This window comes from Oncorhynchus gorbuscha, linkage group LG24 (genome assembly GCF_021184085.1).
Source record: "Oncorhynchus gorbuscha isolate QuinsamMale2020 ecotype Even-year linkage group LG24, OgorEven_v1.0, whole genome shotgun sequence".
In the NCBI taxonomy this organism is placed as follows: domain Eukaryota; kingdom Metazoa; phylum Chordata; class Actinopteri; order Salmoniformes; family Salmonidae; genus Oncorhynchus; species Oncorhynchus gorbuscha.
In genome coordinates, this window is record NC_060196.1 from 23,271,036 (window position 1) to 23,295,597 (window position 24,562).

General features: G+C 44.0%; 2 protein-coding genes across 4 annotated transcripts in view; one reads left to right on the forward strand and one right to left on the reverse strand.

Annotated features, from left to right (window-relative positions):
- LOC124012043 (dolichyl-diphosphooligosaccharide--protein glycosyltransferase subunit STT3B-like) overlaps positions 1-14,730 on the forward strand; it is a 90,735-nt gene extending 76,005 nt beyond the window's left edge. Inside the window, exons 7-17 of one of the 2 annotated variants that reach the window (XM_046325408.1) lie at positions 2,812-2,958; positions 4,595-4,643; positions 4,945-5,099; positions 5,503-5,714; positions 8,282-8,469; positions 10,842-11,013; positions 11,353-11,526; positions 11,932-12,045; positions 12,644-12,850; positions 12,958-12,983; positions 13,110-14,730. In XM_046325408.1, the coding sequence (XP_046181364.1) occupies positions 2,812-2,958; positions 4,595-4,643; positions 4,945-5,099; positions 5,503-5,714; positions 8,282-8,469; positions 10,842-11,013; positions 11,353-11,526; positions 11,932-12,045; positions 12,644-12,850; positions 12,958-12,983; positions 13,110-13,155 (1,490 nt within the window). In that variant the 3' untranslated portion in view covers positions 13,156-14,730. The remainder of the gene's footprint in view (positions 1-2,811; positions 2,959-4,594; positions 4,644-4,944; positions 5,100-5,502; positions 5,715-8,281; positions 8,470-10,841; positions 11,014-11,352; positions 11,527-11,931; positions 12,046-12,643; positions 12,851-12,957; positions 12,984-13,109) is intronic. The other variant, XM_046325406.1, reaches the window with a different exon arrangement.
- A 207-nt stretch (positions 14,731-14,937) lies between these two features.
- The window catches only part of LOC124012044 (oxysterol-binding protein-related protein 10-like), a 165,549-nt gene continuing 155,924 nt past the window's right edge, over positions 14,938-24,562 (reverse strand). For both annotated transcript variants that reach the window (XM_046325410.1, XM_046325409.1), the window contains 4 exons: positions 23,775-23,961; positions 22,809-22,991; positions 22,457-22,610; positions 14,938-16,507 (listed from right to left, as the gene is read on the reverse strand). In XM_046325410.1, coding sequence (XP_046181366.1) covers positions 16,463-16,507; positions 22,457-22,610; positions 22,809-22,991; positions 23,775-23,961 — 569 coding nt within the window. In that variant the 3' untranslated portion in view covers positions 14,938-16,462. The remainder of the gene's footprint in view (positions 16,508-22,456; positions 22,611-22,808; positions 22,992-23,774; positions 23,962-24,562) is intronic.

The following is a 24,562-nucleotide window of genomic DNA, read 5'->3' on the forward strand; positions in this document are numbered from 1 at the left end:
CAAGTAGATTGGTCAGAAAAGCTATAAATTATATCGCTTACCTTTGATCTTTGGATGTTTGCACTCATGAGACTGCCAGTTACACAATAAATGTTCCTTTTGTTCTATAAAGATTATTTTTATATCCAAAATACCTCCATTTGGTTAGCGCGTTATGTTCAGAAATCCACAGGCTCGAGCGGTCACGACATCGCAGACAAATTCCAAATAGTATCCGTAATGTTCGCAGAAACATTTCAAAAGTTTTTTTATAATAAATCCTCAGGTTGTTTTTACAATATATAATCGATAATATATCAACCGGGAATGTAGCTTCTTCAATAGGAGAGAGAGAGAAAATGCTCCAAGCTGTTGCGCTTACACAATGCTGCTGGCTCCCAGCCAAACAATGACGCGATGTGATCTTTCTCACTAATTAAAAAAAAATAAAAGCCTGAAACTATGTCTGAAGACTGTTCACACCATGGGGAAGCCATAGGAAAGGGAATCTGGTTGATATCCCTTTAAATGGAGCGAAAGGCAAGCTATGGAACATGGCGCTTTCAAAATCGAGGCCACTTCCTGGTTGGATTTTCCTCAGGTTTTTGCCTGCAATATCGGTTCTGTTATACTCACAGACAATGTTTTGACAGTTTTGGAAACTTTAGTGTTTTCTATCCTAATCTGACAATTATATTGACTTGTTAATTGTTTACTCCATGTGTAACTCTGTGTTGTCTGTTCACACTGCTATGCTTTATCTTGGCCAGGTCGCAGTTGCAAATGAGAACTTGTTCTCAACTAGCCTACCTGTTAACTAAAGGTGAAATAAAAAAATAAAATAAAAATATGCATATTCTAGATTCTGGGCCTGAGAAATAGGCATTTTAATTTGGGTATGTTTTTCATCCAAACATCAAAATACGGCCCCATACACTCAAGAGGTTAACCTCTCTGGGATATGTGGGACGCTAGCGTCAAAAGCCAGAGAAAATGCAGAGTGCCAAATTCAAATAAATTACTATAAAAATCTAACTTTCATGAAATCACACATGTAAGATACCAAATTAAAGCTACACGCGTTGTGAATCCAGCCGACATGTCAGATTTCAAAAAAGGCTTTTCGGCGAAAGCAAACACTGCTATTTTCTGAGGATAGCGCCATAGTGAACAAAGAGAGAACATATTTCAACCCTGCAGGCACGACACAAAACGCTGAAATAAAAATAAATCATGCCCCACCTTTGACGAGCTTCTTCTGTTGGCTCTTCAATATGTCCCATAAACATCACAAATGGTCCTTTTGTTCGATTAATTCCGTCGATATATATCCAAAATATCCATTTATTTGGCGCGTTTGATCCAGAAAAACACAGGTTCCAACTTTCGCAAACGTGAATATGAAATATCTCAAAAGTTACCCGTAAACATTTCAAACATAACTTTAGGTATTTTTTAAAGTAAATAATTGATAAAATTGAAGACTGATGATCTGTGGTTAATACAGGAAGAAAAAACTTACACTACCTTCATTACACAAAGGAAAAACCTCAACCAATTTCTAAAGACTGGTGACATCCAGTGGAAGCGGTAGGAACTGCAAGAAGGTCCCTTAGAAATCTGTATTCCCAATGAAAACAGTGACCCCAAAAAGAAAAAATCTGAATGGTTTGTCCTCTAGGTTTCGTCTGCTACATAACTTCTGTTATACAGACATGATTCAAACCGTTCTAGAAACGTCAGAGTGTTTTCTATAAAAATCTAGTAATAATATGCATATCTTCTGGGGATGAGTAGCAGGCAGTTGAATTTGGGCATGCATTTCATCTGGATGTGAAAATACTGCCCCGTCACCAAAAAGTTAAGTGTCCAGAGAAGGACCAGAAGTATACAGAATGGTGTTGTCTGTGTAGAGGTGGATCAGAGAATCACCAGCAGCAAGACCGACATCATTGATAAATACAGAGAAAAGAGCTGGCCCGAGAATTGAACACTGATGCACCCCCATAGACAGCCAGAGGTTTGGAAAACAGGCCCTCTGATTTGACACACTGAACTCTATCTGAGAAGTAGTTGGAGAACCAGGCTATTTAGTCTGCCTATAAGAATGCGGTGATTGACAGTCGAAAGCCTTGGCCAGGTCGATGAACACTGCAGCACAGTACTGTCTTTTATCGATGGCGGTTATGGTATCGTTTAGGACCCTGAGCGTGGCTGAGGAGCACCCATGACCAGCTCGGAAAACAGATTCCGGAGAAGGTACGATGGTATTCGAAATGGTCGGTGATCTATTTATTAGCTTGGCTTTCGAAGATTTTAGAAACGCAGGCCAGGAAGGATATAGGTCTGTAACAGTTTGGGTCTAGGGTGTCTCCCCCTTTGGAGAGGGGGATGACCGCGGCAGCTTTCCAATCTTTGGGGATCTCAGACGATACGAAAGAGAGGTTGAACAGGCTAGTAATAGTGGTTGCAACAATTTCGGCAGATAATTTTAGAGAAGGTCCAGATTGTCTAGCCCGGCTGATTTGTAGGGGTCCAGATTATGCAGCTCTTTCAGAACATCAGCTATCTGGATTTGGGTGAAGGAGAAATGGGGGGGGCTTGGGCTAGTTGCTGCAGGGGTGCAGAGCTGTTAGCCGGGGTAGGGGTAGCCAGGTGGGAGTATGTTGTCATGTATTATTACAGCATCAGTTTGTAGCACATCTACCATCACATGAAAGTCCTTCTGATTCAAAATGTTTCTATATAAAACTGCTTGCGTGAGAGATTAAGGTTACTGTTATAACGTGCATACGCCAACCTTCTGTGATTTGCGTGTGTGTCCTGCCACAGGTGTGTTTGCACTGCTCCAGGCATATGCTTTGCTGCAGTACCTGAAAAACAGGCTCACCAAGCAGGAGTTCCAGACCCTGTTCTTCCTGGGGGTGTCGCTAGCTGCTGGGGTGGTGTTCCTCACCGTCATCTATCTCACCTACACTGGTGAGTCACTATACCTTACCATTACACATACAGCGCCTTGAGAAAGTATCCACACCCCTTGACTTCTTCCACATTTTGTTGTTACAGCCTGCATTAAACATTTCTCAAATTTAGAGTTTTTGTCACAGGCCTACACACAATACCCCATAATGTCAAATTGGAATTATGTTTTTAGATGATTATTTTTTTTTTTTTACACATGAGTAATAAGTATTCAACCCCTTTTGTTATGGCAAGCTGAAATAAGTTCAGGAGTACAAATTGCTTAAGAAGTCGCATATTAATCATGTACTCACTCTGTGCAATAATAGTGTTTAACATGATTTTTGAGTGGTCCCTCAGTCGAGCAGCTATTTTCAAACTAAGACCGAAGAGGTTTTCCAATGTCTCACAAAGAAGAGCATCTATTGGCAGATAAAAATAGATTTAAAAGAAGCAGACATTGAATTTCCCTTTGAGCAAATAAGTTATTAATGACACTTTGGGTGGTGTATCAATACCCCCAGCCACTACAATGATACAGGCGTCCTTCCTAACTCAGTTGCAAGAGAGGAAGCAAATTGCTCAGGGATTTCACCATGAGGCCACTGGTGACTTTAAAATAGTTAGTTTAATGGCTGTGATAGGAGAAAACTGAGGATGCATCAACAACTTTGTAGTTATTTCTCCACAATACTAAGCTAATTGACAAAGTGAAAAGAGTGAAGCTTGGCCAGAATACATGCATTCTGTTTGCAGCAAGGCAATGAAGTAATACGGAAAGAAATGTGGCAAAGCAATTCACTTTTTGTTCTGAATACAAATGTTATATGTTTGGGGCAAATTACAACACATTACTGAGAACCACTCTTGATATTTTCAAACATATAGTGGCGACTGCATCATGTTATGGGTATGCTTGTAATCGTTAAGGACCGGGGCGATCTTAAGGAAAATAAATCAATGGAATGGAGCTACGCACAGGCGAAAACCAGGTTTAGTCTGCTTTCCACTTCACTGGGAGATGAATTCACCTTTCAGCAGGACAATAACCTAAAACACAAGGCCAAATCTACACTGGAGGTGCTTACCAAAAAGACTAAAGAAGAATGTTAGTTATGCATATTCTTAACCACCACTGCTCAACATTCCTCTCGAGTCCCGACCCACATATGCCCTACTTACTGAACAGACACCTGACCCACTAAAGCAGGGCAATTTAGTTGTTGGGCTAAAACGGGTCAGTGTTTTTTGTCTACCTCGTAGTTAATTGCACTCATCTCGTGTCTCAGGTTGTAATCAGTCCCTGGTTAGAATGGGCGACAGTGAAAACCTGAAGTGTTTCGGCTCTTGGGGACCAGAATTGAAAAGCCCTGAACCAAAGGGTCCCTATTTACTTTCATTTTTACTTCTAAATGTTTTTATTGAACCTTTATTTAATGTCTGCCTTCTCCGTCCAAACCCTGACGCCGCTGGGCCAATTGTGCCACACCTTATGGGACTCCCAATCACGGCCCGGTGTGAAACTGCCTGGATTATATCTGTACACTACCCATACACACCAGTGTCAACCATATGTCAAAAAGTCCTCATAATAACCACTAATGAAAGCATGTTCAAGTTTCCAGTCCTGTCTATTCATTGTTTGTTCATTTAGGCTACATCGCACCGTGGAGTGGACGGTTCTACTCACTGTGGGACACCGGGTAAGCATTGCTAACCTTCATTCACTTTCCTATCAATGAAACCCTTGTTTAATTGAATGTGTCTGCGAAAGGGCTTACGCCATCCGTAGTTTCAAAGGAAATGCGAAAATAGTATTTTCTTCTCAAATAGAATAGTATTTTTTTATTCACGCTTCGTCTACATTCTGTATATAAACTGCAGCGTGTCTGATTAACCGGCGCATGTCTGCATTAAGCAGCGCTTTAAATCTCTTCCCTGAAGTACCAGATGTTTCTCTTCTATCCTCATCACTCTTTTCCTGCCCCCTCTCACCCTCTCCAGCTACGCTAAGATCCATATCCCCATCATCGCGTCGGTGTCGGAGCACCAGCCCACCACCTGGGTGTCGTTCTTCTTCGACCTCCACATCCTGGTCTGCACCTTTCCGGCAGGACTCTGGTTCTGCATCAAGAATGTCAACGACGAGCGCGTCTTTGGTAAGCCGGGGCTCATTAACACACACTGACACTCAACATACACATCATTTGAATAAATGTGAATATTTCGAGGGGAATCTGGTCATTTGAGAAGAATATGCATTGTAGCAAGGGCATCATGTTTTTGATATACTGTATAAACCTGTTCTTAGATGGTGTATTGGAGGAAATGCTGACCAGTGTCACACAGCTCCAGTGCAGGAGCTGGTTTCTGTGTTTCCCTTCTTCTTAATTGATCAATTAATGCCATTGATAGCCCCGAAACTGCACATCTGTTCACCCAGCTCTAAATCAGTTTGTCTCAGATGAAAAAAACACCCGTGAGGATCTGAGTTGTGCACCATGCACTTTTGACATAAATGATCCTGCCTTTAACCTTTCCTGCCTCTCTGCTGCCCCCCAGTGGCTCTCTATGCCATCAGTGCGGTCTACTTTGCTGGGGTGATGGTGCGCCTGATGCTGACCTTGACTCCGGTGGTTTGCATGCTGTCGGCCATAGCCTTTTCCAGCGTGTTCGAGCACTACCTGGGGGACGACATGAAGAGGGAGAACCCTCCCGTAGAGGACAGCAGTGACGAGGATGACAAAAGGAGCTCAGGGAACCTCTATGACAAGGTCGGCAGGAGTCGTGGTCCAGGGCTCATAAAGCAGCTCAGAGTAGGAGTGCAGATCAAGGATCAGGTTCTCACTGTCTATCTTATGACCAGTAGGGCTATAATTTAACAAAGCTAACGCAATGGTGAACCTAAGTGCTGGCGGTACAGCTATATGTTCAGAGGTGTCAGAAATCATTTAGCTATTTTCACAACCAAGAGTGATGGTCGCTGGCAGTGGCACGAAAGGGCTGGGTTTTTATGATTAAATAAGTTGTAGGTGTGTCGACGCTTGACCCCTCACTGGCCAATCAGAACATGCTCCATGGCTAAATATGTGACCTACCACCTGGATTCGATCTGCTTTGAAGTTGATACACTTGGCCTGTGCATGTTTTTGAACACCTACTGGAGAGCTCTTTGTCTACACACATTCAGCATCATTCACACCCTCTTAAGCCTTAACCACACCCTCTTAAGCCTTAACCACACCCTCTTAAGCCTTAACCACACCCTCTTAAGTCTTAACCACACCCAATTTGTCACATGCACAGGATACAGAAGATGTAAACGGTTACTTCCAATTAGTGAAGTCTTGTTTAGACATGTAGCGAGCAAAACAATGAACCATAATCTAAACTCTAATGCCACGTTCAAAACCACTCTGAAGTTTCTGACTTCAGTGATGGGGGAAAACGAGCCCCGACTGGGTACAAATCATTTTGAACGGTCATCCAACTCGGGAACTCAGGCCACTTTCTAGCGCTCCGACTGGGGATAAATCATTTTGAACGATCATCCAACTCGGGAACTCAGGCCACTTTCTAGCGCTCCGACTAGGGATAAATCATTTTGAACGATCATCCAACTCGGCCACTTTCTAGCGCTCTTATTTGTTAGTTTCCAGTTGTTTTGAACGTGGCAGTACTACCATGCATGCATCTGCAGTTAGCTAGTGAGCTAACATTAGGCTATAACTAGCAATGCAAATGGATTTCTGAGATACAAATACACCTAACGTTAGCTAGCTAGCTAACAATATGGTTTACCTGGAAATGAAAATGTATAGCTTCAGGTCGCGCCGAACGTCAGACAAAAAGTTCCGTTACAGCCCGTAGAAACATGCCAAACTAAGTATGGAATCAATCTTTAGGATGTTAACATAAAACTTAATTAATGTTCCAACTGGACAATTTCTTTGTCTGTACAAATTAAGTGGAACGTAGCTACCTTTCACGTGAGCTCGCCAGACCAACAATATTTATACTGTTGACATCTAGTGGAAGCCTTGGGAAGTGGAAGGTAACTAATAACACCCTGTATCTTCAATGGGGCTGCGTTGAAAAACTACAAACCTCAATGTCCCACTTCCTGGTTGGATTTTTCCTCAGGTTTTCGCCTGCCATATGTGTTCTGTTATACTCAGACATCATTCAAACAGTTTTAGAAACTTCAGTGTTTTCTATCCAATACTAATAATAATATGCATATATTAGCATCTGGGACTGAGTAGGAGGCAGTTCACTCTGGGCACGTTATTCATCCGAAAGTGAAAATGCTGCCCCCTATCCCAAAAAGGTTAACCAGCTAATTGCAGCATTACCGCAAAAATGGAAGGTGGGACAAGTAAGGACTTGTCTGTCGGCCCTGCATTAAAGTCCAAAATTAGTAAAGAAAATTCTGAAAAATAATAATAAACAATACCAGTTTAATTTAAGGACCAAAAAATGGACATCTGTGCCATATAGATTGCAAAATAGTTGGAAAGTGATTTTCGATGTACCGATTCGATGGCACATGGTTTATGAGCTGATATACTAAACAACACTGGATTCAAAACAGAATTTTCCAATTTAAATTCCAAAACCAATTGAGATTCTCCAACTGCCCTCACCTCATAAGCCTACCTTTTTAGTGGGGTTTTGCATTCCCCTTTTATACACCTCTTTAGTGTACTCTCACAATGTGAACCCTTATCCGCTAGTTCCAGTTGACACCTACAGGTAACTGCCAAAAATAAAGAGGGATGCAAAGTACATTATAAGCAGTTGCTACCACACAGATGGGGTTCCTGAGTTAATTAACATCCCATCATGCTTAGGTTATGTATTAAAAATGCTTAGCAGGCATTTATTTTGGCTGCCATGGCTGTGCCCTCATCCACAGGACATTAGTGGTGACTGAATGGTTTGATGAAAACGATGTAACCACCATATGCCATGGCCGTCTGTCACCACATCTCAACCCAATTGAACACTTAAACCAGTTTCTGGAGCGGCGCCTGGGACAGTTTCCCACTACCAATAAAACACCAAATAATGGAATTGTTTATGTGAGAATGGTGTCGCATCCCTCCAGAGTTCCAGACACTTGTAGAATATATGCCGAGGAGCATTGAATGAGTTCTGTCTCGTGGTGGCCCAACGCCCTATTATTACACTTTATGATGGCGTTTCCTTTATTTTGGCGGTTAGCTGTATTCAACCCATAGACATATTCCTGTAAGGAGTTACAAAATAATTTGACTCTGTATATCTGATACCGTCTGTTGAGTGGGCCAGTTTGATGTGTGTTGGTCTCCCTCTGCAGGCAGGAAAGGTGCGTAGGCATGTGTCTGAGCAGGAGAAGGCAGAGGAGGGGCTGGGCCCCAACATCAAGAGTATAGTGACCATGCTGATGTTGATGCTGCTCATGATGTTCGCAGTCCACTGCACATGGGTCACCAGCAACGCCTACTCCAGTCCTAGTGTGGTGCTGGCCTCCTACAACAACGATGGGTAAGGACAAATAATAATATTTAGCGGACACTGTTATCCAATGCATCTTGTAGTCCGTCGTGCGCGCATAAATTTTTACATATGGATGGCCCCAGCGGGAATTGAACCCATGACCTTTGGCGTCGCAAGCACCATGCTCTACCGATTTGAGCTTCGCCGTACAGTCGTATGAAAAAGTTTGGGCACCCCTCTGAGACTGCAATAATTTACTCTGTCGTCACAGAAAATTATCACAGTGGCATGCCATTCATTTTCTAATAAAAGCTGAGTACTGGGGTATTGTCCAGACAAAGATTTTGTGTGTAGCAATATTAAGTTGTATGAAATAAAATCAGATGTGAAAAATAGGCTATGCAAAAATGTGGGCACCCTTGTCATTCTGTTGATTTGAATACCTGTAAGTACTTAGCACTGATTAATTGGAACACACAATTGGTTTGGTGAGCTCATTAAGCCTTGAACTTCATAGACAAGTGCATCCAATCATGAGAAAATGTATTTAAGGTGGCCAATTGCAAGTTGTTGTTCTCTTTGACTCTCCTCTGAAGAGTGGCAACATGGGGGGGCCTCAAAACACCTGAAAACAAAGATTGTTCAACATTATGGTTTAGAGGAAGGCTACAAAAATCTAGCGCAGAGATTTAAGCTGTCAGTGTCCACTGTGAGGAACATAGTGAGGAAATGGAAGACCACAGGCACAGTTCTTAAGGCCAGAAGTGGCAGGCCAAGTAAAATATCGGAGAGGTGAAGGGTGGTGAGAACAGCCCACAGACCACCTCCAAAGACCTACAACATCATCTTGCTGCGGATGGTGTCACTGTGCATCGTTCAACAATTCAGCGCACTTTGCACAAGGAGAAGCTGTATGGGAGAGGGATGCGGAAGAAGACTTCTGCACACATGCCACAAACAGTCGCTTGAGTATGCAAGTGCACATCTGGACAAGCCAGCTTCATTATGGAATAAGGTGCTGTGGAAACAAAGATTGAGTTATTTGGTCATAATAAGGGACGTTATGTATGGCGGCAAAAGAACACAGCTTTCCAAGAAAAACACTTGCTATAAAAACACTTGCAATTTGGTGGGGGTTCCATCATGCTGTGTGGCCAGTGCCGGTACTGGGAATCTTGTTAAATTTGAGGGTCGCATAGATTCCACTCAATATCAGCAGATTCTTGGGAATAATGTTGAAGAATCAGTCACAAAGTTGAAGTCACGCCGGGGCTGGATATGTCAACAAGACAACGACCCAAAACACTGCTCAAAATCTACCCGGGCATTTATGCAGAAGAACAAGTACAATGTTTTGGAATGGCCATCCCAGTCCCCAGACCTGAATATCATTGAGAATCTGTGGGATAATTTGAAGCGGGCTGTCCATGCTTGGCAACCGTCAAACCTAACTGAACTGGAGATGTTTTGTAAGGAGGAATGGTCCAAAATACCTTCATCCAGAATCCAGACACTCATTAGAGGCTGTTATTTTAGCGAAAGGAGGCTCTACTAAATATTGATGTGATTTTTCTATTGGGGTGCCCAAATTTATGCACCTGTTTTTGTTTTGATGCATATTGCACATTTCACTACTGAAATATTACTGTGTCCATCAGTTATTTGATAGATCAAAATGAAATTGCTGCTCCAAACACCCAATTATTTATAGATGGTAATCATGGAAATTGTCAGGGGTGCCCAAACTTTTTCATACGACTATCTATCGTCATATTCAATACATGATCAAAAGTATGTGGACACTTGCTACTGACTTGTTTGGAAAGGTGGCATCCTATGACGATGCCCCGTTGAAAGACACTGAGCTCATCAGTAAGGCAGTTATACTGCCAATGTATGTCGATTGCATGGCTGTGTGCTCGATTTATATGCCTGTGTGCTCGATTTATATGCCTATCAGCAACTGCTGTGGCTGAAATAGCCAAATCCACACACTATTTTATATATAGTGTGTGTTCACAAGCGCACATACATTTACACACACTCTCATAAAAGGGCTTGTTCATATTTCATCAGAAAGTTGTGATGTTGACGAGCTCAGTGTTAACCTGGTTATTGTAGTATTATTGTATCTCGTGTCCAATGAGTCTTAATATTGCTATTCAATAGTTTTCCATGTACTGACCTTTCAATGCGAGGATGACGTGCGCTGCTTATTTTCCAGTTCGACATTTAGAACTATGGTAAACTAGAAAGTCAAACTATTCGACTCTAACTCCTCGCCCATATATTTGTTTGGTTACAATATTGGTTCGTCATTGCCGTGACTCGGATCACAGGATCCCATAATAATAAGTTACCAAACATGTGGTTGCCTGGCTGTCATTCCCGTAACTCCTCAACTCCGTCACTCCCCACAGGACGAGGAACATCCTGGATGACTTCAGGGAGGCCTACTATTGGCTGAGGCAGAACACAGACGAGCACGCGAGGGTTATGTCTTGGTGGGATTATGGCTACCAGATAGCAGGCATGGCTAATCGAACCACCCTAGTGGACAACAACACATGGAATAACAGTCATATAGCACTGGTGAGTCACACCCCATCAAAAGGGGGAATTGGGGATTTCAACTCAACTCAGACCTCATGCTCCAAAGTGAAGTAGACACGTTTCTTGACTTTAACTTGCATCAATGAATTCAATACATTCACTTGTAGGAGCTGCAATAATGTGTGTGGGATTCTTCTTGCTCGTATGACTTGATTGATTTTCACAGGGCCAGCGCAACTTTGAGAAGCGAGTATTGCCTATTTTTGGAGTCTTTATACCTCCCTCTCCTTTTCCCACCACGTCTCATCTTTATCTGCCTCTTCTTTCCTCTGCTATTTCACTCTCCTCTGCTCAAACTCCCTCGTCTTCCCTCTGTAGGTGGGGAAAGCCATGTCGTCCAATGAGAGTGCAGCGTACGAGATCATGAGGAGTCTGGATGTGGACTACGTGCTGATCATCTTCGGGGGCGTGATTGGTTACTCAGGCGACGACATCAACAAGTTCCTGTGGATGGTCAGGATAGCGGAGGGAGAGCATCCCAAGGACATTCGGGTGAGTGCCTGGTTTCTTGAGACCTAGTTGGGTTCATGGACGCCTCCCAATTCAGAAGGACCTTCATTCATTCTTCTATTTAATACTTGTTCTGCTGATGAACCTGGGTCAACACAGCCATCCAGTAATCTAACAGTCGAGGCAAACCCAAGGACATTGCTGTTCCTAGCTATGTTTATTTTCTTCACTGACATATCCAGTGCAGATTTGTAAAAAGAAAATGTGCATGTTATTTTGAATATCAAAGCCGTGAACCGAACAATTGGTGGCTGTAAGACTACATCATATCGAAGGTGGCGAGTTGGCAGAGTTATTTCAGTTTCTGCTATTTGATGTGTCCTTGAAAAAATTTGGTCCAAACCCTCGTCTCTCTTTCTTCCCTCCTCATGCCCATGTGCCCTTCAGGAGAGTGACTACTTCACCCCTCAGGGAGAGTTCCGCGTGGACAAGGCCGGCTCGCCCGTCCTGCTCAACTGCCTCATGTACAAGATGTCCTACTACCGCTTCGGCGAGATGCAGGTGAGCGGTGGTGAAGTACTTGAAGCAACAGCAGACTACAGTAAGCACTGAGTGACGGGCAACAGAGAGGCTTATGGACGTGCTGACAAGCCTGGGGGAAGGATGTAGGTGGGAGGGGAAGCGCTCAGAAATGCTCTGGCAGGTACAGGCGAGATATGAGAGCGAAGAGCTGCCAGGTACTTATAGTGAGCTGCGTGTTGCCTGGCCAGCTGCTCAGTGAAGGATCAGTGGGCTGTTTCAGTAGGGTCCACAGACATGCAGCCAGGCAAAGCTGTCTCCTAGCTGTCTTAACTCATAAAGGAGATGGACAGACGGGTTAAGAGAACGATAAAGGCAAGGGAACAGAGATTGGTTTTGTGGAAGGGATGAGGACAAAAGCGATCAGGAGGTGGGAGAGACAGGTAACGTGTAGAGGGAGGGATAGGTGAAGTGATGTACAGATTTAAAAGAGCAGGGGAAGAGCCTAAAACTGAAATTAAGATGAAAAATGCAACACTTGTGTGAACTGTCAACCACCATACTCACTTTAGCTCAGCTCAGTCACTAGTCGCCCTCGACAACAACTTCAACCCCACCTACTGCTGTCCTTATCTCTCAGCTGGACTTTCGGACACCGCCTGGGTTCGACCGCACCCGCAACGCCGAGATCGGCAACAAAGACATCAAGTTCAAGCACCTTGAGGAGGCATTCACCTCGGAGCACTGGCTGGTGCGCATCTACAAGGTGAAGAAGCTGGAGAACAGGGAGCCGCTGGAGCACAAGCTCCGCAGCATCGTGCCCAGGCAGAAGTACACCTCCAAAAAGGTACAAGGCTTCCATGCCTCTCAGCATTCATTGTGCTAATGAATGTTAGACATTATATGATACTGGTTTAGTGAGTTTACATATGATTATTTCTTCTCAAATTTTAGCCACCAAAAGGAAATGTTCATAAAATGTGAGCCAACTCACTTTTATTTCCTACAGTTAAATGTGTGTGTGCGCTCACATTCTGATTTGTAGATGTATAGGAAAAAATTGCCGATTGAAAAGTGGTTTGTAAACCAAGTTTGTTTCATTATAGACTTCTAAGAGGAAGCGAGGACACATCCGGAATAAGCTGGTCCTGAAGAAAGGCAAGAAACTAAACAAGAAATAATGAATACTGACAACATAAAAAACACACAAAAAAAATGCAACTAGCAAAGAACTCTACCAATGAAGAAGAACAACGGCCATTGTCTGGAATGTTAGCCCTTAGCCTCGAGGGCTAGTCTTCTGAGCGCAGCATCCTGTGTGTTGGGGAGGGTGAAGTGTCATATCTGGCTAGCCCCAGAACTTTTGTCCGTTTTTAGCCAGAGGACTTTTTGTCTTGCTCGTTCTTTCTTTTTTGTACTTGAATGTGTGGCAAGGCACAGAGCTGCTGAAACCGGGGTAAGCGTAAATGTTGTGGTACATTAAACTTATTTCTAGAGGGGGACAAAATAAAGAGAAAGGAAACTGAGGCTGGGAGCAATTGCACCAAAGAGCCCTTGATCTTGCTCCTTGGCACATGTCAATGTGTTGCCGTTGAGAGTGAGGAACCATTGGAATTGAGGACATGTTCCTGACGCTTGTACAGACAACGAATGGTATGCGGTAAGGAACAATTCCATTGTCTAGGCACAGCTGATCTGTAACTTTTTTTTAAATCATTTTTTGTTTGGCTCTAATTTGTCGTTACTGAGACAATTCTTTCGAAAATAAAAGGCCTAATATGTAAATATATTATGTAAAGAAAATGTCAAAGGGTTATAATATATTGGATTATTGTGGTGATTTAAATACGCAGATTTCTCTTTACTTTGTCGTGATGTTTTTAATGGCAGCAGATGGAACAGTGAATGCAATAATTGTCATTAGGAGGGACTTGAGATTTTGTTTGAAAAGAATGTGAATTTAACTTTCCCCCTGAAATTGCTTAGATTGTATATTCTGCTGCTAGGTTTTAAAAAAAAGAAGCAATTCTATGTGAAATGTGATTATTAATTAGGTCTCCAACCTGCAGGGGGGCGCGTTCTAGTCCGTGAGCCTAGTGCCTCATTGCTGGTCTCTTCATCACCACATGTCCCTCTGTCTACTCAGTTATTTTTGCCGGTCCACAGACACATGTTAATGCTGCTGAGTAGATGCGTAGTTAAGAGCAGGAAAACTAAAGTGTTGAATCTCAAGATGGCTGCCAGTGAGTGGACAGAGGGGTGCACCCCTTGGCATTGTACTGGGGCTGTTGTGAATTAGAAATCTGTGTTGAACATGTGTGTGCATGCGGTCTACAGATCATAGGAATACTTTTTTGGATGGTTTGTTTGATACTTCTTGCTTTTTCCTTTACACACAAGTTATATAAAATTGCTTTGTTCTGTCCCCTCACAAAATGCCATATCGACCTTGCTCAAACACACACATGAGGAACTCGTGTTTCTTTTTAACAATCTTTGGGGACTAAGCCTTAATGTGATATAGAAAGTGTACAGGTTTGTTTTTTGTTGGATGGTGGACTTTCTCCTCTTGGTTCTCCAACTTTCAGCAGTGCAGCGCCTCTTCCTCACCACTACATTGATTTTATTTCACGACCCCAGGTCCCCCTCATCTTCCAAGTTAGATTTTTTTACATTGTTGTTCAGTCATGTTTAAATGTAGACTAAATAAAAGGTTCAAGTTTGTAAGAAGTGATTTGTGTATACTATCAGTGTAAGGTGTTTGCCTGAAGTGTCTTTAGAATATCTTCTAGGTTTGCAGGCAGGGTGTTTTTTACTAAGTTGTTTCAGTCAATTCCAGGAATGGACATGTGGGACTGGGGAATACAAGGCTGCTTTTTAGGTGCAAAATGATAGAATTACATTCTAAAAAAACAGATTCCATGATACCTTTTTATGTGGAAATATCTTTATCGTATATAAACTGAGGCTTCAGAGAATTACAGAATGTACCACAAGATGGCAGCACTGGCCTTAATTCCAGCTGTTCTACATTTTCCACAACGACAACAGACAGGCACAGTGATTGCCAGGGCACATTTATTAGAACAAAACAATTATGCCCCCATTCCTACCTTCAACCTATGTAATAACAAATGGGGTGTTGCATAGGTTTTTTTAAATCCAAGTGAATGAGGAGTTTGGTTCAAGCTCTTGGGTACATCACAGTGCTCTACAAAACCCAAATACAGTCAGAATATCTCAATTTGACACATATGGTGAATAAAATGCCATATTTGTGGACAAATCTTTCCAAATAACCCACAATGTGTATCTGCACGTCTTGATTACTGAGTGCTGGAGACTCGGTAATCAAATTCATGCATCTGCATATTGCCAGATGTCAAGGTCACTAATTCAGGAACGCACTTGAGTGCTACAAGAAACTGGACAGCTAATTTTCTTCACTGTAAGATGATCCTGCCATTTAGTATAGGTACTACAATGTAACACAGCAAACCCCTCAGTCTCATCATGGATGGTTGACAATATAACATTGATCACTTTTCTAAGAACAAAAAGGTGGCGCAAATGATTTTCCATTAGATGTTTGGCTAAATAAAGGCAATCCGATATAGTATTTGGGAAAACGTAAATATATAACGGCTATGTAAAACCCAAAACATCCCCTTTTACCACCACCACAGTACCTCATATCCTGATTGACACGTGGAGAGACGGTGCCCCTCTGTGAGAATGGGGTTGTGGCTCACTGAGATATTAGCATGAGTCGTGAGCTGGGTACAGATCCAGCTTTAATTATGTGATATCAATGCTAAGGACACGTCCCTGGAAGGAGGAAACCCCCCTCTGGGGAAGATGGGATCCAATGGAGTGTTGACTGTGTAAAGTAAAAGGGTGATGGGAAATCTGTAGTGCATGGAAGAACAGAGGCAAAGAGTCATTTCAGGAATGGTCAAAGGATGGATAGAATAGCAACTGATAAGAGACTGCTCCTAGTCCACAGCATTTTGTCGGGAACTAATGTAACAAAAACATACCTCCGAGCATATTTGCCACCAACACTTGTATGCCGTCTTCCTCCTACCACTGCATTCTGATGCTGCGTGACAAATAAAGGCATTTGAACCGAAAAGGATCATGTGCGTGTCGTCAACACAACTGGAAGGAAATACCACTGGCAAATCATGTCATTACCGTGCATTTGCAAAAGGCCCTGGCAAAGTAAGAAATTGAAATTTTCTACCTCGAATACTATAAAAAGCTACATCGGTCTCTCCCACCCTCGTAGTTCAAGTGGAAACCACTCGATCCCCATGAGTGGGACCTTTATCCATGTCATTAAGAGTCAGTATCTCTGGTCCTAATGGAGAGCGAGTGGCAGTTCCATCCTTCTCCTGGCCCCTCGTTTAGGGGGAGAGAGGCTCTCAGTGTCCATTAGAGCAGTCTGGTTCTTGTGTCAGTTAGATTTCCACAGAGGATTGTGGTAGATCCAATCTTCTCCCTAAAGGCAAGAACAAAGACAAAACCAGATGAGCATCGGTGGTTAAATTGAGCCGGATTCACCTGGAGCCGGTCTCCTGCACCTTGGGACAAAGCACCCTTAGTGGAAGTACCAACTAGAGGTCGACCAATTCATCGGAATGGCCGATTTAATTAGGGCCGATTTCAAGTTTTCATAACAATCGGAAATCTGTATTTTTGGACACCGATTTGGCCCCCCCAAAATGTTACACCTTAAATAAAAGATTAAATTAACTAGGCAAGTCGGTGAAGAACACATTCTTATTTTCAATGACTGCCTCGTTCAGCGGTAGAACGACATATTTTTACCTTGTCAGCTCAGGAGATTCAATCTTGCAACCTTACAGTTAACTAGTCCAACGCTCTAACCACCTGATTACATTGCACTCCACGAGGAGACTGCCTGTTACGCGAATGCAGTAAGCCAAGGTAAGTTGCTAGCTAGCATTAAACTTAACTTATAAAAATCAATCAATCATAATAGTTAAACTAGTAATATCATCAATCATGTGTAGTTATCTAGCGTGTCCAGCATTGCATATAATTGATGCGGTGCGTATCGTTGCTCCAATGTGTACCTAACCATAAACATCAATGCCTTTCTTAACATCAATACACAGAAGTATATATTTTTAAACCTGCATATTTAGCTAAAAGAAATCCAGGCTAGCAGGCAATATTAACCAGGTGAAATTGTGTCACTTCTCTTGCGTTCATTGCACACAGAGTGTATATGCAACAGTTTGGGCTGCCTAATTTGCCAGAATTTTACAAAATGATGACATAACATTGAAGGTTGTGCAATGTAACAGGAATATTTAGACTGATGGATGCCACCCGTTAGATAAAATACGGAATGGTTCCGTATTTCACTGAAAGAATAAACGTCTTGTTTTCGAGATGATAGTTTCCGGATTCGACCATATTAATGACCAAAGGCTCGTATTTCTGCGTATTATTATATTATAATTAAGTCTATGATTTGATAGAGCAGTCTGACAGCGATGGTAGGCACCAGCAGGCTCATAAGCATTCATTCAAACAGCACTTTCATGCGTTTTGGCAGCAGCTCTTCGCAATGCTTCAAGCCCATCAACTCCCAAGATTAGGCTGATGTAACCGATGTGAAATGGCTAGCTAGTTAGCGGCGTGCGCTAATAGCGTTCCAAACGTCACTCGCTCTGAGATTTGGAGTAGTTATTCCCCTTGCTTAGCAAGGGCCGCGGCTTTTGTGGAGCGATGGGTAACTCTGCTTCGGGGGTGGCTGTTGTCGATGTGTTCCTGGTTCGAGGCGAGGAGAGGGACTAAAGTGCCTACAAGAACATCCAATAGTCAAAGGTATATCAATTACAAATGGTATAGAGAGAAATAGTCCTATAATAACTACAACCTAAAACTTCTTACCTGGGAATATTGAAGACTCATGTTAAAAGGAACCACCAGCTTTCATATGTTCTCATGTTCTGAGAAAGGAACTTAAACGTTAGCTTTCTTCTCCAACACTGTTTTTGCATTATTTAAACCAAATTGAACATGTTTCATTATTTATTTGAGGCTAAATTATAAGTCAGCACTTCTATTGCAACTTCGTATTTGTCGTCCTAACGTAGTCTACACTGCTATCTGCCCAGCAGCTAGCCAGCTAGCAAACGTCCACCGTCTACCGAATAGCAGCACTGTAGAAACTATTACACTCAACTGAACGACTTGATTAGTGTAGTGTTAGCTAGCTACATAGTTGTCTTTGTTGTCTTCGTATCCAAGATAATTGTGTAGTTTAGAGCGTGTAGTCTTAGAGTGATTATCTTAATTTACCGAGGTTAGCTAGCCAGCTATTTGTCGTCCTTAACGTAGGAGACACTGCTAACTAGCCAACAGCTAGCCAACGTCTACTGAATAGAACTTCCGCACTCAACAACCCGGTCGCATTCCGCTTCGCTCCACAGGTAGTATCACATTTTTCATTTAATTTCATTACAGCACAACGGTTTGATTTGTTTGATCGTAGCTAGCTACATAGCTAGCTACATAGCCGTCTGTGTATCAAAGATAATTGTGTAGTCTAGACCGATTTTCTAGGTTAGCTAGCCAGCTATTGTCGTTCTTTTAACGCAACGTAACGTAATCAACACTGCTAGCTAGCCAGCTAGCCCCCGAATAGCAGCACTGTAGAAACTATTACACTCAACGGAACGACTTGATTAGTGTAGTGTCAACAACGCAGCCACTGCCAGCTAGCCTACAAAGTCAACAACGCAGCCACTGCCAGCTAGCCTACTTCAGCAGTACTGTATCATTTTAATAATTTTAGTCAATAAGATTCTTGCTACGTAAGCTTAACTTTCTGAACATTCGAGACGTGTAGTCCACTTGTCATTCCAATCTCCTTGCATTAGCGTAGCCTCTTCTGTAGCCTGTCAACTATGTGTTTGTCTATCCCTGTTCTCTCCTCTCTGCACAGACCATACAAACGCTCCACACCGCGTGGCCGCGGCCACCCTAATCTGGTGGTCCCAGCGCGCACGACCCACGTGGAGTTCCAGGTCTCCGGTAGCCTCTGGAACTGCCGATCTGCAGCCAACAAGGCAGAGTTCATCTCAGCCTATGCCTCCCTCCAGTCCCTCGACTTCTTGGCACTGACAGAAACATGGATCACCACAGATAACACTGCTACTCCTACTGCTCTCTCTTCGTCCGCCCACGTGTTCTCGCACACCCCGAGAGCTTCTGGTCAGCGGGGAGGTGGCATCGGGATCCTTATCTCTCCCAAGTGGTCATTCTCTCTTTCTCCCCTTACCCATCTGTCTATCGCCTCCTTTGAATTTCATGCTGTCACAGTTACCAGCCCTTTCAAGCTTAACATCCTTATCATTTATCGCCCTCCAGGTCCCCTCGGAGAGTTCATCAATGAGCTTGATGCCTTGATAAGCTCCTTTCCTGAGGACGGCTCACCTCTCACAGTTCTGGGCGACTTTAACCTCCCCACGTCTACCTTTGACTCATTCCTCTCTGCCTCCTTCTTTCCACTCCTCTCCTCTTTTGACCTCACCCTCTCACCTTCCCCCTACTCACAAGGCAGGCAATACGCTCGACCTCATCTTTACTAGATGCTGTTCTTCCACTAACCTCATTGCAACTCCCCTCCAAGTCTCCGACCACTACCTTGTATCCTTTTCCCTCTCGCTCTCATCCAACACTTCCCACACTGCCCCTACTCGGATGGTATCGCGCCGTCCCAACCTTCGCTCTCTCTCCCCCGCTACTCTCTCCTCTTCCATCCTATCATCTCTTCCCTCTGCTCAAACCTTCTCCAACCTATCTCCTGATTCTGCCTCCTCAACCCTCCTCTCCTCCCTTTCTGCATCCTTTGATTCTCTATGTCCCCTATCTTCCAGGCCGGCTCGGTCCTCCCCTCCCGCTCCGTGGCTCGACGACTCATTGCGAGCTCACAGAACAGGGCTCCGGGCAGCCGAGCGGAAATGGAGGAAAACTCGCCTCCCTGCGGACCTGGCATCCTTTCACTCCCTCCTCTCTACATTTTCCTCCTCTGTCTCTGCTGCTAAAGCCACTTTCTACCACTCTAAATTCCAAGCATCTGCCTCTAACCCTAGGAAGCTCTTTGCCACCTTCTCCTCCCTCCTGAATCCTCCTCCCCCTCCCCCCACCTCCTCCCTCTCTGCAGATGACTTCGTCAACCATTTTGAAAAGAAGGTCGACGACATCCGATCCTCGTTTGCTAAGTCTAACGACACCGCTGGTTCTGCTCACACTGCCCTACCCTGTGCTCTGACCTCTTTCTCCCCTCTCTCTTCAGATGAAATCTCGCGTCTTGTGACGGCCGGCCGCCCAACAACCTGCCCGCTCGACCCTATCCCCTCCTCTCTTCTTCAGACCATTTCCGGAGACCTTCTCCCTTACCTCACCTCGCTCATCAACTTATCCCTGACCGCTGGCTACGTCCCTTCCGTCTTCAAGAGAGCGAGAGTTGCACCCCTTCTGAAAAAACCTACACTCGATCCCTCCGATGTCAACAACTACAGACCAGTATCCCTTCTTTCTTTTCTCTCCAAAACTCTTGAACATGCCGTCCTTGGTCAGCTCTCCCGCTATCTCTCTCAGAATAACCTTCTTGATCCAAATCAGTCAGGTTTCAAGACTAGTCATTCAACTGAGACTGCTCTTCTCTGTATCACGGAGGCGCTCCGCACCGCTAAAGCTAACTCTCTCTCCTCTGCTCTCATCCTTCTAGACCTATCGGCTGCCTTCAATACTGTGAACCATCAGATCCTCCTCTCCACCCTCTCCGAGTTGGGCATCTCCGGCGCGGCCCACGCTTGGATTGCGTCCTACCTGACAGGTCGCTCCTACCAGGTGGCGTGGCGAGAATCTGTCTCCTCACCACGCGCTCTCACCACTGGTGTCCCCCAGGGCTCTGTTGTAGGCCCTCTCCTATTCTCGCTATACACCAAGTCACTTGGCTCTGTCATAACCTCACATGGTCTCTCCTATCATTGCTATGCAGACGACACACAATTAATCTTCTCCTTTCCCCCTTCTGATGACCAGGTGGCGAATCGCATCTCTGCATGTCTGGCAGACATATCAGTGTGGATGACGGATCACCACCTCAAGCTGAACTTCGGCAAGACGGAGCTGCTCTTCCTCCCGGGAAGGACTGCCCGTTCCATGATCTCGCCATCACGGTTGACAACTCCATTGTGTCCTCCTCCCAGAGCGCTAAGAACCTTGGCGTGATCCTGGACAACACCCTGTCGTTCTCAACTAACATCAAGGTGGTGGCCCGTTCCTGTAGGTTCATGCTCTACAACATCCGCAGAGTACGACCCTGCCTCACACAGGAAGCGGCGCAGGTCCTAATCCAGGCACTTGTCATCTCCCGTCTGGATTACTGCAACTCGCTGTTGGCTGGGCTCCCTGCCTGTGCCATTAAACCCCTACAACTCATCTAGAACGCCGCAGCCCGTCTAGTGTTCAACCTTCCCAAGTTCTCTCACGTCACCCCGCTCCTCCGCTCTCTCCACTGGCTTCCAGTTGAAGCTCGCATCCGCTACAAGACCATGGTGCTTGCCTACGGAGCTGTGAGGGGAACGGCACCTCAGTACCTCCAGGCTCTGATCAGGCCCTACACCCAAATAAGGGCACTGCGTTCATCCACCTCTGGCCTGCTCGCCTCCCTACCACTGAGGAAGTACAGTTCCCGCTCAGCCCAGTCAAAACTGTTCGCTGCTCTGGCTCCCCAATGGTGGAACAAACTCCCTCACGACGCCAGGACAGCGGAGTCAATCACCACCTTCCGGAGACACCTGAAACCCCACCTCTTTAAGGAATACCTAGGATAGGATAAAGTAATCCTTCTCACCCCCCCCTTAAAATATTTAGATGCACTATTGTAAAGTGGTTGTTCCACTGGATGTCATAAGGTGAATGCACCAATTTGTAAGTCGCTCTGGATAAGAGCGTCTGCTAAATGACTTAAATGTAAATGTAAAAATGTAAATTGATTTTATTGATGTATTATATTACGTTAAAATAAGTGTTCATTTAGTATTGCTGTAATTGTCATTATTACAAATAAATAAATACAAAAATTGGCCGATGAATCGGTATCGGCTTTTTGGGGGGCGGTGTAAAAATCATAATCGGTCGACCTCTAGTACCAACAACCGGATGTATCCAGTTTTCAGGGACACAGCTAATTCAACCTAGCTTCCTCTGAAAACCGTGTGGAAACGCCGCTCTTTAGCTCCAGCTGTGTTAGGTTAAGTCAAAGGGAGAGCCAGGTGGAGCCGAGCTCCAGCACCTCATGGGTTCAACTGGGAAAGTTTTGGGATAGTGTTGAACATAATAGCCCCAGCTCAAACCCTGGTTTTATATTGAACCCTGGCTCAACTCCCTCCTGTAGCCTTACCTTTTTACTGAAATATTTGGGTGTCCAGGGCGAGTTGACTGCAGCTCTCTGCCTCTCCTCCCCTCTCTGGCGCTCCTCCAGACGCCGCTTTTGTTCCGTGGCCTCGTCAATGTTCCCCTCCTTCAGTGACTTGGTGACATGCTGCCATAACCGCCTACACAAACATATCAAAAAAATGTATTTAACAAACCCACCACGCAGCTGACAAGATAGCTATTGTTCTGTATACGCCAAGTCCAGGGAGTCCCTCCTCGTTTCAGTCCTGCTTACTTCCGTTTGGTGTGTAATGGATACCACCCCTGGTCCATTAAGGGACCAAAAGTACAGCACCTTGGACCTAGGAGCATCTTACCTGGACTCGTTCCGTCCCTGCTTCTCCACAGGCCGGAGCTTCTTCTTGACGATTGGCAGTTTGGCTGTGTCAATCACTTTGGTCTCCCCGCTGCTATAGGTGAACTCCAGGGTTCCGTTCCACTCCCCCTGGGCCTTGCACACAATGGTATTGGTCGGGTTGTGTTTGACCTCTGCGGTCACCCTGAGAGGAACACATAGCAGGCATGTTCAGAAGATGTACTTAGTGGCCGCCCATCATTGCTCAACATTACTCTTATGATACATTGTACAGCCATAGCAATATCGAGACTATGAGGTTAAAGTGCAGACTGTCAGCTTTAATTTGAGGGTATTTTCATACGTAATTGGGTGAACCGTTTAGAAATTACAGCACTTTTTGTACATAGTCCCCCCCCCCCCAAATTAACTTATATAAGTATATGTCCCATATTCCTAACACGCAATGACTACATCAAACTTGTGACTCTACAAACTTGTTGGATGCATTTGTTTTGATTGTGTTTCAGATGACCTTTTGCCCAATAGAAATGAATGGTGCATTTGAGCCACTTAGAGGCATAAATATCAAACATATTCTATTCTTATTTACACTAACTTTCTCACTCATCATTATTCACGATTCATTCATTATTATCCATAATCACAGTAGTATCCCCATTAATATAGTAGAAGTATTTAAAAACATATTCTATTCTTAATTACAATAAAAGTACAGCAAAATGACTATCTATTATTTACCATTTAGTTATATTGGGCACAAATAACATTTGAAATTATGACGTTCAAATCATTTCAATACAGAGCATTCAAATCCACTCTCAATTCAATGGGCTTTATTGGCATGGGAAACATACAGTATGTTTACATTGCCAAAGCAATCTCTCGCTCGCTCTCACACACACACACACACACACACACACACACACACACACACACACACACACACACACACACACACACCCACCTGTGTACCTTCCCTCCATAGAAAGGCTTGGTGTGGAATGTGACGGTGGCAGAGTATCCACTCTTGGCACAGTTGATGGTGACTTTGCCACCCAGCTCCACCCATGGCACGGTGAGGATGGAGCGGGCGTAGGCACAGGGCAGAGTGAACACATACTCCTCGTCATGCTCCAGGAGGCATAAGGTCCCTGGGGAGCAGAAGAGGAAATATCAAATCAAATTTTTGTCACATGCTGCCCGAATACGATTACTGTGAAATTCTTACTTACAAGTCCTTAAAACCAGTTATGCATTAGGGGGCGCTATTAAAATTTTTGGATGAAAAAAGTTCCCGTTTTAAACAAGATATTTTGTCACGAAAAGATGCTCGACTATGCATATATTTGACAGCTTTGGAAAGAAAACACTGACGTTTCCAAAACTGCAAAGATATTGTCTGTGAGTGCCACAGAACTGATGTTACAGGCGAAACCCAGATAAAAATACAACCAGGAAATGCCACACTTTTTGAAACCGCCACATGCCAATGACTCCTTATATGGCTGTGAATGAGCTACGAATGAGCTTACGTTTTCCACGTATTCCCCAAGGTGTCTACAGCAATGTGCCGTCTTTTTACGCATTTCCATTGAAGAATAGCCGTAAGGGACCATATATGGCAAGTGGTCACATGGTGTCTCCCGCAGAAAATCTTGCGTAAAATACTGAGGTAGCCATTTTTCCAATCGCTTCTTATGAGAAACCAATTGCCTCGACGGATATATTATCTAATAGATATGTTAAAAACAC